We start from the raw sequence: 18,648 nt of genomic DNA, 5'->3' as shown, positions 1-18,648 counted from the left end.
ATACAAATCACCCAGAAAGGCCTCCTTCAATGACGACGATCACACAAGGCGTCGGTAGGAGCATTGAAAATTAGCAGGTATCCACAACAAAATTAGCAGGAGTCAAAATTAGCAGGAGCCCACAACAAACAAAGCGGAAGCAACACGACGAAACTATTAAAAAAAGAAAGAGCTTCACTTTTTTTTTATCTGCACGTTACTTTTTTCTTTATTTTTTTCACGGCGTTGTTAGCAACTAAGAACAAAACAGAGGAAAGGAATAACGTAGTCCAGCTCACACTGCCCGGTAAATGACGGTCGCACGCTAAAATCTGCATCGTGCCAGCAGTGTGTGACCTTTTTTTGCTTTCGCATTTCTTTTCCCATTGACTTTGGCAGGTTGTTTGTTTGCTCGCTTGGCGAAGCAGCTCAAAAGCACATTCAAGCACTTGTTCACATTCTTCGAACATGTCCCGGCAATCCTTGCACACCGTGCTTTTGTTTTGAGTGTCGATCAGCGGCCACAAGTGCGTTTTCAGCTGAACTTCTGTTTGGTCAAATATATCAGTGAAATGTGTGTCGAAGGCACGGCTGATGTTACCGGCTTCGTGCCGAGCTAAGTGTTAAGGTGGTGTCATTTTAGCATGCGAGTATTTCTTGTTCTTCAACAGAATGTCTTTCGAGGTGTTTCATGTTTCTGATAGCAAGCATGATGACAGATCCGACTCTCTGCCCCCCCCCCCCCCCCCCCGGCTACATAGGACTGGGTGTTCAGTAGTGCATCAGGCCTGTTGTTCGTGAAGTTATCACCGTGGAGTTGACATAATCGACTGTTGTTGCGTCAGCGTCGATTTTGAAGCCAGACTTGAATAGTTCTTGCAGTTTAATTTGAAGTAACTTAATTATTCTCGTTTGTTCGGCCTTCGGGAAGCGGAAGAGGGATTTTCTACCACATCAGAAAAACTTGTTTTTGTAGCGGTATGCAGTACATGGCAAGCCGGCCATCTCCAAGCATGCGCTGGTGTATGCCCGAAGGCGGCCGTTTGATCAACCAACGATGACCCATAGCAAGCGTGACCGAGTATACTCAAATAAAATTCGAAGAGAAATGTATGACGAGCTTACACTTTTTAATATATTTATTAATTATAAAAAAGTACACAAGATTTCGGATCAGAAACTCAATCGAAGGCGAACATAGGAGGTTATCACAGACGACAGTGGAAAAAACAAAACAAACAACATTAACAACAAAGTTGCGGACGGCCCTCCAGATATCCGGGCATCGCGTAGCAGACGAACCGGTGGTAGTAAGCGACAAAGTGAAGGAAAGGAAGTAAAAACTAAGTAAAACAAGGCAAAGCAAAATACGCGAACGTCAAGTAAACACAAGAAAGAAAAAAGTGAAAGCCGTTTACCACTCCCTGTAACGCCGAAGGGTACTGAGGGCCACGGTTTCTCGGGGGGGTCACGTGACATAGGGGAAAGGGTCACGTGATTCCCGAGGGCAGGCGACCTTGTTGGGGTCACGTGACCTCGGGGGAGGGGGGTCCACGTGGAGGGAAAAGTCACGTGCCCCCCCCCCAAGGTCACGTGACCTCGGGAGGGGTCACGTGACCTGGGGGTGCCACGTGACCTCGGGGAGGGGTCACGTGACTCCCCAGGTCACGTGACCAAAATTTCCCCGCAAAGTTTAGCGGGGAAATCTTTCCGCTAGATTTAGTGGGGAAATTTTTCCGCTAGATTTAGCGGGGAAATTTTCCCACTAGATTTAGCGGGGAAATTTTTCCGCTAGATTTAGCGGGGAAATTTTTCCGCTAGATTTAGCGGGGAAATTTTTTCGCTAGATCTAGCGGGAAAATTTTTCCGCTAAATTTAGCGGGGAAAATTGTCCGCTAGATTTAGCGGGGAAATTTTTCCGCTAGATTTAGCGGGGAAATTCACCCATAATGCACCGCGCGGTTACGCCGACGGCGACGGCGACGGCGACGGCGACGCCGCTCAAGCCGGGAACGGGCGCCTAAGAGCTGCGCTCTAAAAAGCAAACAAAAACATAACCGCAGGAGGAAGAAATACCGTGGCCGGAATAGGGTCGCCTCAAACATAAAAAGAAAGTAGTATTTGAAAAATGGTAGGAGATGCACTTTTAACTCCACTTTTGTTATTTTAGTAATAGCGTCAGATTTGCATGTGCACAATGGACTTCTTCCAGAGCATATTGAAATTGCAGTAACGTACGTGGTTCAAAACTGCCCTTTGCTTCTGCATCCGCAGGCGATCGGGATTAGCCAGCTTGACTATTCGACGAAACAATTTTAACCAATACATTCATTCGAAATTCAAATTGCAACAAGAAAACAAATAGATCGATAAAAACAATAAAATTTAAACGTAACTCTGTTCTGAAATTTTTTTACATTGCTCTTTTTCAAGAAGCAGGGAGAAAGTACATTCGTGTTTTGCCTGACTTACGTAAGTACTGACGGAGTGTGTTCTTCAGGAGATCCCGAAAATTGCGCCCTACAAACGGTAACATCTTTCCCTCGCGAAGGAGATGTCCTTCTTTCATGAGGTGCCACCTATTTTTGAGCACTTCAACCTGCAAATACCCGTGCAAATTTTTTTTCATTGGTCACCTTGCACGGAGAAAGGCAAAACCAATGCGTTGTGGAGAATTCGTCTGCTAGCGGAGACTCCGAGCTCGCCAGGGGTGCTGCGTTCACTTTTTGCCCGCGCTCGGCGGAAGTTACCAGAATTGGCTTACATGGTATTTGCTCATACAGCACCTGTAAGGGCGCGAGAGTACCATGCCTCGTGTTTCCTCACGAGCATTGCCAACCTCCGAACTTCGACAAGGTGTACTCTACAAAGAGAACTTCGGGGACAACAACTAGCCATGGCTGCTGGTAATCCCGACCGACCTTCGAGAGGAGATCTTTCAAGCATGCCATAACGACCCGACGTCCACACACGATTACAGCCGTACACTAGCCCGTATTCGTGAAAAGTATTATTGGCCCAAGCTCCCCTTAAAGCGTTCATTTATACACACGATCATGCCACGATTACCAGTGACAGAAATACCTCCGACAATGCCTGCCGGTCTGCTGCCGCCAGTTTCTCCGCCAACAGCATTCACTCTTTCAGCAGATCGGAATGGTTCTACTTGGTCCTTTTCCGCCATCATCGTCGGGAAGCCTCTGGATAATCGTAGCCACAGATCATCTCTCGTGGTACGCCTAAACGAAAGCCCTCCCTGGAGGGACTGCTGTGGAAATCGCCAAGTTTTTCATCGAGTCCATCTTCGTCCGGCACGTCGCTCCCGAAGTTTGGATTACAGACCGTGGATCCTCGCTCCTGTCACAGCTGATGCAAGAGATTTGTCATCTTAGCCACACCAGCCATCTTCCCGCCATGGCGTACTACCCGCAGACCAACGGGCTGACGGAGAGACTCAACAGGACCATCGCCGACATGATCGCCATGTACGTCGACGGGGAGCACAGGACATGGGACCAGGTGTTGCCGTACGTCACATTTGCCTACAACACGGCCGTGCAAGAGGCCACCGGGGTGACACCCTTCCAACTGGTTCATGGTCGCAAAGTAACGACGATGCAGGACGCGATGTTACCCCACGAACTGGCTGTCGACGGAAGCGACGACGCCCAGGTTGTTGCCCAACGGGCACAAGAAACCTGTCAGCTCGCCGGACTCTGAATTAAAGCTCAATACCGCGTGTCGACACTGGCCGCTACAACCTTCGTCGTCAAAGGCGTCCACTTCCAGCCCGGAGACAGGCTTTTGGCATGAAAACGCAGATTTACCGCCGTGGTCACAGCGAGAAACTCCTGAAACGGTATTTTCGACCCTACAAGGTACTTCGTCGACTTGGAGATCTCAACTGCGAGGTGATGCCCGACGGAACAAGAACATCATCACGGTGCCCACCACGGCCTGAAGTCGTCCACGTCGTGCGCCTGAAGTCGTACTACGCTCGATAGGACTGCGTTTTACCAGCCTCCGTATTTTCCCATTCTTTTGTGTGTCTTGCTCGGTTTTTCTTGCAAGTTGCATGGAGACGATGCTATTTTTAAAGAAGGGAGTAATGTCACGTGCGTCTGCAAGAAAGCGCTCCCGTGGCCGAATGCATCTGCGCGGATATGAAATTAAACCAGAATTTTTCTCGGACCACTGCCTGATGGCTGTCATGGTGGGAGGAAAGGGACAAAATAACCCGAAATTCGATTGGTATCTGTGGAAGATGAACGCAAAACTGCTCACAGACAAAGAATGTATTTCTAAAGTACCTGAGAGAGTGAAAACACTTTCGTGGTAAAACGTTTGGTTTGCGAAAAACTGGAGAACTTTTAAGGAGGAAGTAAAACAGATTACCATAGAAAGATCGAGCAGCCTAAAGTACAATACGGGAACACGCGAACGTCAGCTCCAAAAACAATTGCCAGTGTTTTGTAGCGCTGAGTGTGAAGACATAGGTGTCCTCACAGCGGACATAAAATACATAAAATTATAACTAGAAAACTTTCATGATGAGTTATATCAAGGCGCGGTGGTGCGCTCCCGGTCAGCAAAATATCTAACAGGTGAAAACCCACAAAGCTCGCTTTGGGTGATGAAAGAAAATACACCAAAGCAAAAAAAAAACTTGGCGAAATAGAATATAAGGGAACGATCAGCAACAATCAGGACCTAATTAGGAAAGCATTTGTAGAATATTTCGGAAATTTGTTCGGAGAACGTCCAACCCCACGGTATTACTCAAAATTGGATAACCTTATTTCACTATCCTTCAGTTAGACGACGCTACCAAAGACTGGCTCGAAGTAGATATTACTCTAGGAGAGGTAGAACACGCAGTGGACACGCTAGCACGACAGAAAGCACCAGGCCCTGACGGGCTGTGTGCTGAATTCTACCATACGTATAAAAACGACCTTTGCCCCCTTTTATTGGAGGTCTTTCGTGAGGCATACGAGAAAAAGCGGCTGCCTGGTTCCTTCACGCGGACACCCACAATTTTCGATAATGATATCTGAAGACGAAGCTGTACGACGGCAAGTGAGCGGGTACAGGCCGATAACACTCTGTAACACTGACTATAAAATATTCTTAAAGATCATAACACGACAACTTCCAAATGTGATCAATAATCTCATAGGGGACCATCACACGTGTGGCATAAAGGGTCGGTCGATACAAACTAATGTTCATATTGAGCGGAGCGTTTTCGAATGCTGCTCAGGCTCTGAGACGCAAGTTGCCATGATTCAGATCGATCTTGAAAATGTGTTCGATCGCGTGCGGCATGATGAAATGCTGCAAATACTAGCACATGTCAAAGTAGGCACAGTAATATCGACGGGCGTGCTGATGGCCTACCAAGGTTGCGTAACACGATTAATTATAAATAGGGTTCCGTGTTTTCGGAGTTTATTTTTCGTCAAATTCGGAGGGTGTTTTTCGGAGCTTATTTTTTGCCGAAAATTCTGAGTTTATCGGAGCTTTTTTTTTTATTCCCAATTTTCTGAAATTTGGAGTTTAATTTCGCTCTGTTTCTTATTAAAATAAATAAATAATATCCGGGTGTAAACGTATGCTTGACAAAAAAAAACAAAAAAAACAAGATTGTGTCACTAATATTTTCTTTAGTTGTATTTGGTGTTGGTGCCATTAATTCTGGCAATCCTAATTTGTACTACAACAAAAGTTGTCCACAAGTGTTGCTTCGATAAATGTCGATACTTTAAAATCAATAAACTGCTGGAGGTAGTCGCTGGAAAGCTTGTATTCATTCCATACTATTTCATCAACCTAGAGCGCGAGGTAGAGTGGTAAAGGATGTAATAGAGAAGTTTCAACTGTCCCTCTTCCCCACTTTATGCTACCTCTGTGGTCCATAGCTTTGACTGCTACAGAAACACAACCTCTCCTTCCTCTAAAGCACAAATAGTATGACCCAAAACTGGAAAAATAACCGTGACTTTTGTCATGAACCGAAAGTACAATGACCTTTTGTCCTGACCGAAATTCGAAACAAAAGTGTGGTTGCATTTTTTCAGGGTCATTGACTCTACGCGATGATCGAGCCATTAATTGTAAAATACAAGTGTTTGTGTGTGCGGGAGGGGGGCGGTAGTGATTGGCACATCGAAATAATATTTTACCGGCGAGTGTTTTTGGAGTTTCTAGGATTTATCCGAAAACAGGGGACCCTACTTTTATACAACGCAGTAACTAAAAGTACACCGGTTCTATCTTTCGTAAGACAAGGCTGCTTATTGTCGCCATTGTTGTCTGCGTTGTGCATAGAACCGCTATGTTTGAGCGCTCAGGAGAGTAAAATGATACACGTCTTTGCACTAGAATCAGTGCAAATCAAGCTACTGGCGTATGCCAACGACGTCGCCATACTTTGTACGGATAAGCAAAGTGTCAACAAAGCAGTTGCAGCCACTATGAATTCTGTGATATTACAGGCGCTGCTGTCAATTGGGGAAAAAGTTGCGGAATATGGTACGGAGATTGGGCGACGAAACCAGATCGATACCAAATTATGAATTGGACTAGCACGCCGTGTGTACCTAGGCGTTCCACTCCAATATTTTAAGAACAGCTCACAGAACTGGGTAGACAAGGCGGTAGATTTAAATAGAAAGGTTATGAAATGGGCGAACCGAGACCTCTCAATATTTGCGCGAGCAAGAGTATGCAATATATTATCGGTAAAAAAGATATGGTATGTTTTACAAGTAATGCATTTTGCACGCACTAACGTGCAAAAGTTCCACAGGGCCTTCGCGACCTTCCTCTGAAAGTCAAGCTGGGAAGAAAGGAAGCGAGACAATCTGTTCCGACGGGTGAAGGATGGCGGAGTCGAACTTTCGCACCTTTTTGTTCGGCAGCTTGTGTCGAGATTTGTTTTTCTGCGAGATCAGACGCGCCCATTCTTACGAACCATAATACAAACAAAACTTGCAAGCTCTTTACCAGCAGTAATAGTAAGTAGCAACCACGATGAGAGCACGCACCTGTTTGGATTTCTAAAAGAAGTCCGAGACGCAGCGCAAATCTGCAGTCAGTTTGTTATATTCTACACTACGCAGTGGGCGAGTTATCTAGGACTGGATTGACTTGTGCGATTGTTGCCGCAAAAAGTAGGCGGAAGAGTGACGCCTGCAAAACCTATACATGTTTTTGCATGAAAACAAAAACTGCGACGACTGGTTTGATTATTATGAAATCCGTTGACTTTGTGGGACGTTTCAGGAAACGAGCTTGAGCGGGGGTTTTCCGCCCGACAAAAGCCTGAGAACCAAGATACATATTTCGATCGAGGACCTCGGGCACCTATGAAAGTGTCACTAGATTCAATAAGAATGTAGTACGCCTGAGCGCGCGCGCCAACCCTCTTGACAGAAAAAACAAACAAAAAACTATGGGTTTTTGTGCGTCGAGTGAAAGGCAACATTTTGGTGGCCTTCTCTGCAATCCTTCAACAAGAGTCGAAGGATTTGTCGTTCAAAGGCCATGACACCTCAGGAAAGATGCCGTGGCCTTCGAGTAAAACGAAAACCAAAAACAATGCATTCTTCGAGGTAAAGCAGCGTCTAGAGGCACTTCCGGCACTGGGCCATCTCGACCGCAACGACAAAACGAAAATGCATACGAAGGCATTCAACACAAAGCTTGGGGCAGTGGTCTTAGGGAGGACAGTTCATAGGGAAAGAATGAAAACACAGAAAATATACGAGTGACAGACATACACAGTTCTTTCAATGAAGAATTAGGTGCACGTAGCATAGCGCGTTGGATAGAGTACAGTTCACACAGAAAGAATAGAAAAACAGAAAATATACGAGGGACAGATATACACAGTTCTTCTGCGTGTACAGTCGCCGGCCATATGAGCTCCCCCGGCCGAACGCCGACCGGAGCAGCGAAAATGCCGCATGCGGCGCGTCGAGCGTTGCCGCGTTCTGGGAGCCGGGCTATTGGGACCAAACCATTCAGTTATCAAAGGGTTGAACGCAGGAAGTTTCATAGCATTCCGTGTTTTGGAACGTGAATCTGAAGCACGGCAGATTACAATCCCGCTTCCGGTTGTAAATAAGCGCAGACGGCTTATCGCAATTCTTCGCTGCATCATATCTCTGACATGTTATATGCTACATTTTTTATTTGAAAAACCGGTTTGTCATTTAAATGTTTCCTACCCGAAGAGTAATCCTACGCACAAACTTTCTTACAATCTTTCTTAAATCTAGACCAGACAATGACAAGCGATTTTGAAATAATTTATTTAATCTATAGGGATATGATATAAATAACAAAAAGAAAAAGATTTGTGTCGAAGCAGAATAAAGATTCAGGCACTTTTCACGAACGCGTTTTATCGCAGAGACTCTATTGTTCTGCGCTCAGTAGCGTGTTGCTTTGCCAAGGGTAATTATCTACACGATGACTTTGCAGATGGCTTCCTGGTCAGCCACTTCTCGCTTGCCGAGGGATCATTGTTGTCATGCCTAATATCATATCAAACATAGGGTCTTTACATTTGTAAGCATCGATCGAGCCGTGCTGCTTTATCTGCGCCTAAAGCACGCTCCAGTTTATCAGCAATTATACCGTCCTCTCCGAACACTTGGTGCCAACACCCGAAGACGGCGATTCTAATCGGCCATGTTTTCGTGATTCACACTTCTAAAGGCTGAAATTCTGATAAAAGCTATGCGTCCACCCCTTTGATAACGGAATGGTTCGGTCCCAATAGCCCGGTTCCCAATGCGGGGCAACGCTCGAAGCGCCGCGTGTGGGATTTTCGCTGATCCGGTCGGCGTTCGGCCGGGGGAGCTCATATGGCCGGCGACTGTACCTAAGTCTTCATTCAAAGAACCGTGTGTGTCTGTCCCTCGTATAATGTTTGTGCTTTTATTCTTTCCGTGTGAACTGTACTCCTTCCAACGCACTCTGCTACGTGAACCTAAGTCTTAGAAAGGTCAGACGGTACCAAAAGCGTAATCGCATATGCAAGTCGGGCATTATCAAAAGCGGAAAGCAAATTTGTTACAAAGAAAAATAATTTTGCTTTGTTATCTGGACAGTCGTTAAGTTTCAAACTTCACTGTCTTGACGCCTGTTCCGAGCAGACACCGATCATTTCTTGCTGTGTTGACCTACCAACTTCAAGGACCCCGCAGGACAACTAGCACGGTGGAGCCTGCAGTTGCAGGAACCCACATCACGGTAGCCTGTAATCAAGCCGCTAGCGCAACGACGCCTACTGACTTTCACTGGATCCTGGGAAGTCGGACCTGATTGACGAGGGCGATAACTAGGACGTTTTTATTGTGACCCTGGGCACCACAAAAATGGCGGCATAGAAGCGACACGACCCTCAATCTTTGCGAGTTGAAAAATAAACAGGCTTTGATGTTTACTTAGATTGGGATATTCACTTATAAAATTGATTAATTTAGAAAATAGCGAACTCAAGTTGGTAGCCTCAGTACGGCCCTTAAAATACAAGTTTGCTTCCCCCCCCCCCCCCCCTCGCCCACTAATTTTGAGTTCTGAATAATAATCATTGTAAACTTTAGTAGCTTCCACCGACACCTGCCGCTGATACAACGCTTCATGTGCATTTAATTGTGCGGTTTGTAGTATGTGTTTGCCAATAATTCAGGATTCAAGATCTCTGAGTGCCCCTCATGATATTCTCCTGTTGTTTTATTTTGTCTCTTTTTAGGCCGAGTTTGAATGTCCAAGAAAACCAACCTAAAATTAAATAGAAACTACACCTTCACTATCAAGACTTACAGCGTAAAGTTTAAGATGATGACCGATTCAGGGCTTGGCAGCCTATACTCGGCTCTTCAAATTAGACCCCTGAGCATGGTTATCAAGCATGCGTGTTTTATTCACCATGTTCAACTTAGGTACCCGTCGTCCCAGTAACTGCTTTCAATATTATTCTTCATACCATTATCACCGCAGGGTTTAGAATTCGTCACTAAACTAGAATTTTTAATGCCAGAAAATGCATTGAAAAAGCCGCATACAGGCAGCACCTTTGTACTAATGAGAAAAAAATTCAGGCGACAGCTTTCACAAACACTTAGAATGCACTGAATTTGGAAATAACCCAGAAATTCTTCATAAAACGCACATCACAATACGGCGCGCAAGTGTTCCAGAAGGCGTTTTCGGCACACCGGAATGCAAGGAACGGCGCGCCAATGAAACGAGAAGTTAGAGAACGTGCCGGCAGCATACGATCGCGATGCAGCCAAGCGGGCTCCCTCATTGGGAAACAAAAGCACGTGGATGCATCTGGGGGCAAACAAACGCAAGAGGTGCGCAACGAGCAGACTAACTTGCGTGCCGTATAGATGTTGTTAGATCACTTAAACAGTGCTGATACATCGTCATTGGTTTATCTCGCAAGAAACGAATGCCATACAGTACAATGCAACCACCGTGAAGCTTCTAAAAACGTGGCTATGAGCGTATCAATATAATCAAATAAAATTGCATAGATTATACCTTCTTTATACATATCATCAGAACTGTTGCATGGCGTGGCTCTCGCCAGAACGGATGAGCACACAAGGAGTAAGAACACTGTGATACTTGGCAATGTTTCGTCCATCCTCCGGCACAAAATGCTAACTGAAAATTAATAAATCATATTGTTTGTTAATATTTGAAATTCAAAAATGCGAAAGCTGTTCTATATATTGACCACTATTTAGCCTGTTTAACTATACAGAGTATCAACTTTCCACTATCATGGGGCGGTATAGCCATTGAATGATTCGAACAGTCAACTGATGTCTCAATTGCATATGCCATGGAGGCACTTACACCGGTGCTCAGTACACTGCGCGACAATTTTGGCAATGTTGGCGCGAACAGGACATTGGCGCTTTTTATAGTGTCCTGAAAAGAATATTGCCGGGTGTTAAATTATATAGGTTAAGTGAATGTCCCAATGGAAGACTTTCCAGTCAAAAAAAAATTCTGTATGACCACCTTTTTATTTTAAAAAATTTTAAAAACTCCGACGGCTTGTTCGCGCTAACGTTGTCGAGCACTGTACATAAAAGGCACGAACGCAGCGCATTCAAATGGAGCTAATCATTGCTATTTTACGTTGTGAGCTTTAACTCTGCACGCTCTGTCTCATCTTGCAAGTACTCGGGTCACTCACTCTAAAAATTAAAACAAATTTTACAAATGGGGCGAAAATACCGTCATTAAAGAGTCGGTTTCATGTTTTATGTTTTATTAAAAAATTTAAAAAAATTTATCCTGGAGAAAACTCAATTTGATTGGGTAGAATATAAAATGTATATGTTAAGACTATTGGCAAAATAACTTTACTATCGGGTTTAAAACAATAAAGAAGTACAAAATACGCTTTTTATTTTAGCCTTCATCGTACTACTTAGTCTGCAGTTTTGCACGCTAAATACACAAAATGAAACTTGATGAGGTCTACCCCATTAATCGTGGCGGAATGCATAGACCGTGCTCGAAATTAAATAAAAAAACATCGTTTTGTCTTCAATGAACGAAAGCGAAGAATATTAAAGCGACCTTATCTGGTGGCAAACCATAAACTCTCGACACTCAAATTCTATCTTCTCGAAAGCTAAGGCCATACTTGGAACAGCTTGCTGCGATATGTAGAGATGTGCTCATACAGTATATTTTGAAATGACTCCGTTATCAACCTTAGTTCAATCATCGCATTTTAAAAGAGTATTTATGGAAGCAAATTAAATCTTACCTGGGAAAATCCAAGCCGGACTTTGCACCAACAAACTCAAATAACGGGAATAGTCGAAGTCGGAATGATATTAATGCAAAACAACATAAGAGTATATTGCTCTTTCAGCGCTTCTTCCCGGAAATGTTGAAAGTCTGCTCTTGTGCGTGACGTGCTTGCTTTCAAGAGGATTCGAAATGTCATCCTTTACGCAGGCGTTGGCTCCAACATTGTCTGCAAATTTATAATTTAATGTTTAAAGATGATCTTATAAGAAGCATTCGGAGCGTCGAGTAAGCATCCCTCACATTCCGAACAAAACCTACATTCCAAATTGATCAACTTTCAGCTCGTTAAACTTGAGGGGCACCAGGTCTTAGCTGCAACCAATGCGGGCTGTGCTATGTCAGGGCGAACCTTTAGTTCCTGCTTTGGGTATGCCAGCGGTACTCTGAACCGAACCTTCGCCAGACTTGAACGAGGCACCTAGCCCAGCTCGCTTCACGCGTGGGCCTGTCCCGTACCCTCCACCACCAGGCGGCTGCATGGAGCTCCGGCAGTCGCCCTTCCACTTCCTCCAGGACCCGGTAGCTCCCCGGCCGGCCCCCGGCTTCAGGACCTGACTCACAAGATCACCACGCTCAAGTCTCCGTCCCGAGACACCGCAAACATCTTCAGTTTCGTGTTACTTCTTCGTCTGGTCCTTGTCTTTTTAAAAGCTGTTTTTAATTCCGAAGTATGTACCAACTCGCCCAAGCCTCAACTTTAGAGTTGAAACATTAGAAAATAATCAAAATGGTGCACCAAAACAAAGATGTATGAGTGGGATTGGCATGTATCACGCGATGCATTGACATTTTTACAATTTCAGTGGTCGTTGACATGATAGCAATACGTATGGTAGAAGCGACACGCAGAAACGTAGATGTAGTTTATTATGCGTGGAAAAACGTAGTTATTTATTAATATATTTATCTATTTTTAATACGCTCAGGGCCCGTACGTCATTACAGAGAGGGAGGGCACACAAATTCACATAGAAAAACTTCACACATCAAAAATACAAGTAAAGTAAGCATTTATGTTTAAATATATATTTTGGTATCTTATCAAAGAAAATTACTTAGTGTCTCCTCAAATAGTTCAATGGGTGGTATGTCTGCCAGAGGTCCTGAAAGGCAGTTTCACTCCGATAACAATCTTGGTATAGCGTAGTCGATAGTCGCTAACGTTTCACAATAAGCTATGTTGACTGAAATTATGATCAGTTCGTGCAGAAATGTAGAGCGGCAAAGAAATTATTTAGTTTTAGTGAAGCGTTGGGATGATTCATTTTGTATAAAAGGCAAGAAAGAAATATTTTAGGAGTTAAATAAAGGAAGAAAACGATAATGAAGCTTTTATAGTTGAGGCACTATACTTCGTTTCAGCTTCGGTCCGAGCGTGGCCGATGTTATGAGCAGAAGGACCAATCAAACAGCGAAAGAGGCACAACGTCATGGCGTGCTCTCTGCAGTTGATAGGACCAGCCGGTATTCGCTGTCTCTCCGTGCGCGCTCCTCTGCTGGCTAGTCCTATCAAGAGCAGAGAGCACGCCATGACGCTGCGCTTTTTGCGCCCTTTAATTGGCCCTTCGGCTCATAACATCGGCCGCGCTCGGACCGAAGCTGAAACGAAGTATAGCAGCGCGCTGATTGTTAAAACAACAAAAAAAATCTGCTCCGCAATTTTGCAGAGCTTCGAGGTTAGTCGCCAGTGTCATGTGGCCGAAGTCCGCATGACACTGGCGACACTGGCGACGCGACACTGATCGAACTACAGGTCTATACTAAAGTAATTTTAATGGCAACGGGCTGAGGTAAATTTTCGTTTGAGATACCCAGAGCATAAAATTGGCGTTAGCGATAGTGTGATCGGTAAAAATTTACCATGGCACATTACAAGCTCCGTAAACTCAAAGATATTTGTAAGACCTACACATTGGAGTTTGACGAGAAACACTGATAGCTTTACATCTGTTCATATTAAAACAATTGCCATAAATCACACCAATCCAAAACCGCAAGCAGATCGCCTTAAAGATGTGAAGCATCTGATTGGTTAGTACTTCACGGTAAATTACACTATCATCAGCGAATAAACGAATTGATGATTATACTCACATTGTTAAGTAATTTATGTAAATGAGGAAAGAAATGGAAAGGTCTAGAACGTTGGGCGAGTTAGTGATTCATAATGATTTAAAGAAGTTAGGAAGATATAAAATACACATCGTAAAAATCTTTAAAAAAACATAAAAAGGCTCAACTTCCTGCACCACTCATCGGCACCCACCTGAAACTATAGTCATGCTTGGTCAAGAAACTGCAATTATTTCTCGCATAACGATAAAGAGGCTGCACCGACACATTGCAGCCCTAATCTAGCAATTTCTCGAGCCTCCAGTACTTCCCTTGTGGTTTTGTTCTGTTTTTGTTTAGTACTGTACAACCCGTGAAAATCAGAGTACACCCACAATCCCGGCAATGCACACCGAGCTGTCCTGATGTGACGACATCAACGTTGAAACGGTGTTCCCTCAATCTTTCATTTAGGATGCGACCAGTCTGCCTCACATAATGACGCCGGCACGATAATGGCACGGAGTACACAACCTCTTCTGTACACTCTTTCTGTGTCTCCTTCTGTGTCCGTTGTCCTGTCGCGCTTTTTAATCATTTCGAGAGAAATGGGTTTTTAAAATGACCCTTGGAGAACACAGCATGTAACAAGACTGAGAAAACGTTTAATTTATTAGCAATAACAAGATACATCGATTAGCTAGAAAACATTTCATTCGGTACCAAATGTTACTTTTTATATTAAGTATGTAAAGTTTAAAAAGTAAGAGTTTGGGAGAAACTTTACTGGAAGCATTGCAAAAATTGAGAAAGACACTCAACCAGGGATCCACGGTCAAGAATAAAAGTAGATCATTGGTAAATGTGAGAAGTTGAGTTTCGCAGGAGAGATATTTGCGAAAACCATCTTTAGAAATATAAAAAAAAAAAATTAGATCCTCAAAAATTAAAACGAAAGTAAATGATAAACTCTCAAAATTTGCAGGGCGTGCTAGCTAAAGAAATGGGTCGGCGACTAGAGGACTATGTTTGCTGATTGTAAAGAGGAACCACCTTTTTTATCTTACAAGCTTCTGGTAAGACAACCAAGCGTCTTACCTGTTCGGAAATTTTGGGAAGACAATGAGATGCGATTTTTGTATACTTCGAAAATAGAAAGGTAATATTAACAGCGCACGAAGAAGGTATTGTCAAACTATCGATCGGTTTTAGACTCCAGTCGTATTCAAAATCAAGATGACTCGTAAAAACAAAACCTTAATCTGGATACATTGGATAATCAGAGTTAGTATCATTAACGAACGTTTTTGCAATAATATCCTTTAAAGCAGATCCGCAGGGCTCTCTTGGAACGTCGACAGTATATCAACCCCTGTGAGCAAGATAACAATTGTTTTGTGTCCATCGACAACATTACAAAATTGCTTAATACTTTTTTGATACCACATAAAGTAGGTGTGCGCATTAAAAAGTTAAATTGGCCACTTTGATGGCTATGTTATAAGCATCTGCCGCCGATTTATAAGCTTCCCAGGACGCAGTGAGATCAGACGACCTCACAGCGCAGAAAAAACGTTTTTCCTTGTTAGAAAAGCGTTTAGGCGTTACATTAAAGATGGAAAAAACATGGTTAGAAATAATACGCCTGCACGACAAGAACAAAAAAAAATAGGGACTTTATCTCCTTTTAGGCAGCCTCCAATTAGCTCCTACTGAATGTTCCAAAAGCGCAAGCGGAAGCTAATCAGGGAAACCAGTTACCTCACTATTTGTCGAATCAACCTTCCCATAGTCCAGCAAATGTTTCACAATTTTATATTAAGAACATGCTAAAGTATGTAGGTTGAATTGCAGAATGTGATTATTGCCAATAACCGCTAAATAAGTATTTTTTCTCGTGGAAGTACCAACGCCACCTTAAATAGACACAATGCTAAAAAGCACAGTATAGTAAACGTACACTGTAAGGATATATATTTATTTTTATTTATTTATACATACTGCCGGCTGGCATTTGGCAGCCAAGGCAGGAGAGGGCACACAGGGCAACACACAAGAAGAAAACCACATTACACGCTAGTGAAAGAAAAATCTTCTAGGACTGCACATCTAAGAAATAATGCTGTAATTATGAGGCAAATTCCTGAACGGACCAGACATTGGTAATGTTGGCAAGGAGACTATTCTATTCGTTAATGGTTCGTGCGAAAAAGTAGTTTTTTAAACATTGGGTTCTGCTGTAAGGTACCACAATTGTGTTGGAGTGCTTGCGTCGTGTTTGACGAGATGTCTTAAATTGCATAAATTTGTCGAATGAAAGGCAAGATGAGTCATGTACTATGGTACACAAAAGCTTTAGATGATTAATTTTGCAGTGGGTTGAAAGAAACTCAATTTTCAACCTATTGTACAAGTTAGTGATAGAGCTCATTCTTCTGTATTCGTTGTAAATGAAGTGCAGTGCTTTCTTCTGTACCCCCTCGAGTCGATCAATATTAAGTTTAATCGCAGGGTCCCAAACAACATCCGCGTATTCTAAAACAGGTCGTGTTACTGTCGTGTAGATTGCAAGCTTGGTTGCAGAGGTCCAGTGCTTCAGCCGCCTCTTTAATGACCATAGCTTCGCTGATGCCTTCTGAGCAGCCCAGGGCATGTGGCTGTTCCTACTGAGGTTCGAGGAGATAATGACACCTAAGTATTGGAATTCGTGCACAACTTGTAAAGGGAAATGTTGTATACAGTAGTTAAATTCCAAGGGTGACCTTTTGCGCGTTACTCTCATTTGTACACTTTTCGAGTTGTTTAGCAACATTTGCCATTTGTTGCACCATTGAGAAATTGAACACGGGCACTTGTTTAAATTAAGTTGGTCATTGCTTTTGAAGCTATTTCAGTAAAAATCACACAGTCATCTGCAAACAACCGGCAGTGTATACGCTCATCAACCGTCAAATCGTTTAGAAAAACAAGAAAGAGCAGTGGGCCCAGCACCGACCCTTGTGGAATGCCCGAGATAACCGATACAGTTCGGGAACGAGCCCCACCTACTTCGACGAACTGATGACGGTTGCTCAAGTATGAATCCAACCATCGCAAGAGCTTATCGCTTCCTAGAATCACTCTTAGCTTCATAAGTAGTTTGCTGTGTGACACGCGATCGAAAGCCTTGGCGAAATCTAGGAATACTACATTTATTTGCCCCCCCTTGTCAACGACTTTTGCAAGTTCATTTACTATACAAAGGAGCTGAGTTACCGTAGAGTAGCCACGCCGGAAACCATGCTGGCTGTCTGATAAAAAAGTTATTCGATTCAAAATGTGACGTGAGATGACTAAATAAAAAATGCTATATAACCTTGCTGCACGAGCAGAGCAAGGAAAAGGGCCTATAATTCGATGCGTCATGTTTATCTCCTTTCTTATAAATGGGTATAACTTTTGCCACTTTCCACTGTTTAGGTACCATTCCTCTATTTAGCGATCTGTTATAAATTAGAAAAAGACATTTAAAGCACCACTCAGCGTACCTTTAAAAAAAAACACTAGGAATTTTGTCTGGGCCGCAAAACTTTTTTGCATTAAAATTTAGTAACCCAGAGAAGACTCCCTCCTTTGATAGTTGTATGTCTGGTACGTGAGCGAGTTTAATCGAGAACTCAGGAACGAAGTTGTCACTTGTGGTGAGCACAGAGGCAAAGTAGTCGTTAAATATCATCGCGATTGAACTATTGTCAACAAATTCTCTCCCATGTTGAATGATCTTGTTAACTGAGTGTCTTGAACCCGATATAAGCCTCCAGAACTTCTGGGGATTGTTACAAAGGAAGTCCGACATTTTAACGTTGAAATACTCATACTTGGAATTCTTAATGAATGTTCTCAATTTATGACGTAAGGCAGTCAATTCTATTTTGTTTCCGCGTTTTTTGCTTAGCATTTTGGCTTTCCTTTTGATTTGTAGAATCTCCCTCGTGATCCATGGGTTATTCTTTTTAGTTCGCTTCCTACGAGATTGCACCAATCTTTCTATACACGTGTGCACCGCATTTTCAAAAGTGCACCATAGTTCGTCTACATCGCATCCCGGAACTGAAGCTCTATCAGCAAATCTGTCGAACGATAGCTCGAGGTGATCTATTGTGCTTTCGTCTTGTGCACTATTATAGTCCTTAAACTTCGATTTCTTATCAAGACAACGTTATGGGACAAGTCCCGGACAATTAAAAACAACCTTATGGTGGTTGGATAAACCCTCTGAGACCACACAGTGATCATCGGCAACATTCGAATACTGAGAAACAAAAACAAGATCAAGAATCGCACTAGTAGAATCTGTGATGTGAGTAGGACTTGACACTATTGGTGTTAGATTATATGCAAAAGCAATATAAATTAAAGCATCGCAATGTTTACAAGAGGCCATTGTGGTCATTTATAGAAATAAGAGGCATTTCGAAAAAAGGCGAAAACTCGTCGAGAACAAACAGGAATTGCACCGCCCAAGAATGAGTCCGCTTCCTTCTTGTCGATGTTCGGCCGCGTACTGCTGCTCGCACAATGGAGACAATGCGGAAGGTGAAGGAGACGAAATTCATCCGGTTTCTGCCTCACAGAGATTTTTGTCTTTTTTGACTTTTGAAAATATTTTCCTTGGGAGAAAAGGTCAAATGTTGGTAAGAGTGTTAGAAAGTGGTTGAAGCCAGAGCCAGAGGTATTTCGTGCCGATTCAAGACGTTACTTTACCGATAGGCTCACTTC

At 43.3% G+C, this 18,648-nt stretch overlaps 1 protein-coding gene across 1 annotated transcript in view; it reads right to left on the bottom strand.

The window, feature by feature from the left end:
- The window catches only part of LOC120843394 (neprilysin-1-like), a 105,496-nt gene extending 94,848 nt beyond the window's left edge, over positions 1-10,648 (bottom strand). The window contains exon 1 of the mRNA XM_040214764.1: positions 10,543-10,648. Within this exon, the coding sequence (XP_040070698.1) occupies positions 10,543-10,648 (106 nt within the window). The remainder of the gene's footprint in view (positions 1-10,542) is intronic.
- Between the last annotated feature and the right edge of the window lie 8,000 nt (positions 10,649-18,648).

This window comes from Ixodes scapularis, unplaced genomic scaffold (assembly GCF_016920785.2).
Source record: "Ixodes scapularis isolate PalLabHiFi unplaced genomic scaffold, ASM1692078v2 PGA_scaffold1__304_contigs__length_218370807, whole genome shotgun sequence".
Lineage (NCBI taxonomy): Eukaryota > Metazoa > Arthropoda > Arachnida > Ixodida > Ixodidae > Ixodes > Ixodes scapularis.
The sequence above is the reverse complement of the archived record's forward strand: the minus strand, read 5'-3'. Positions and strand labels throughout refer to the sequence as shown.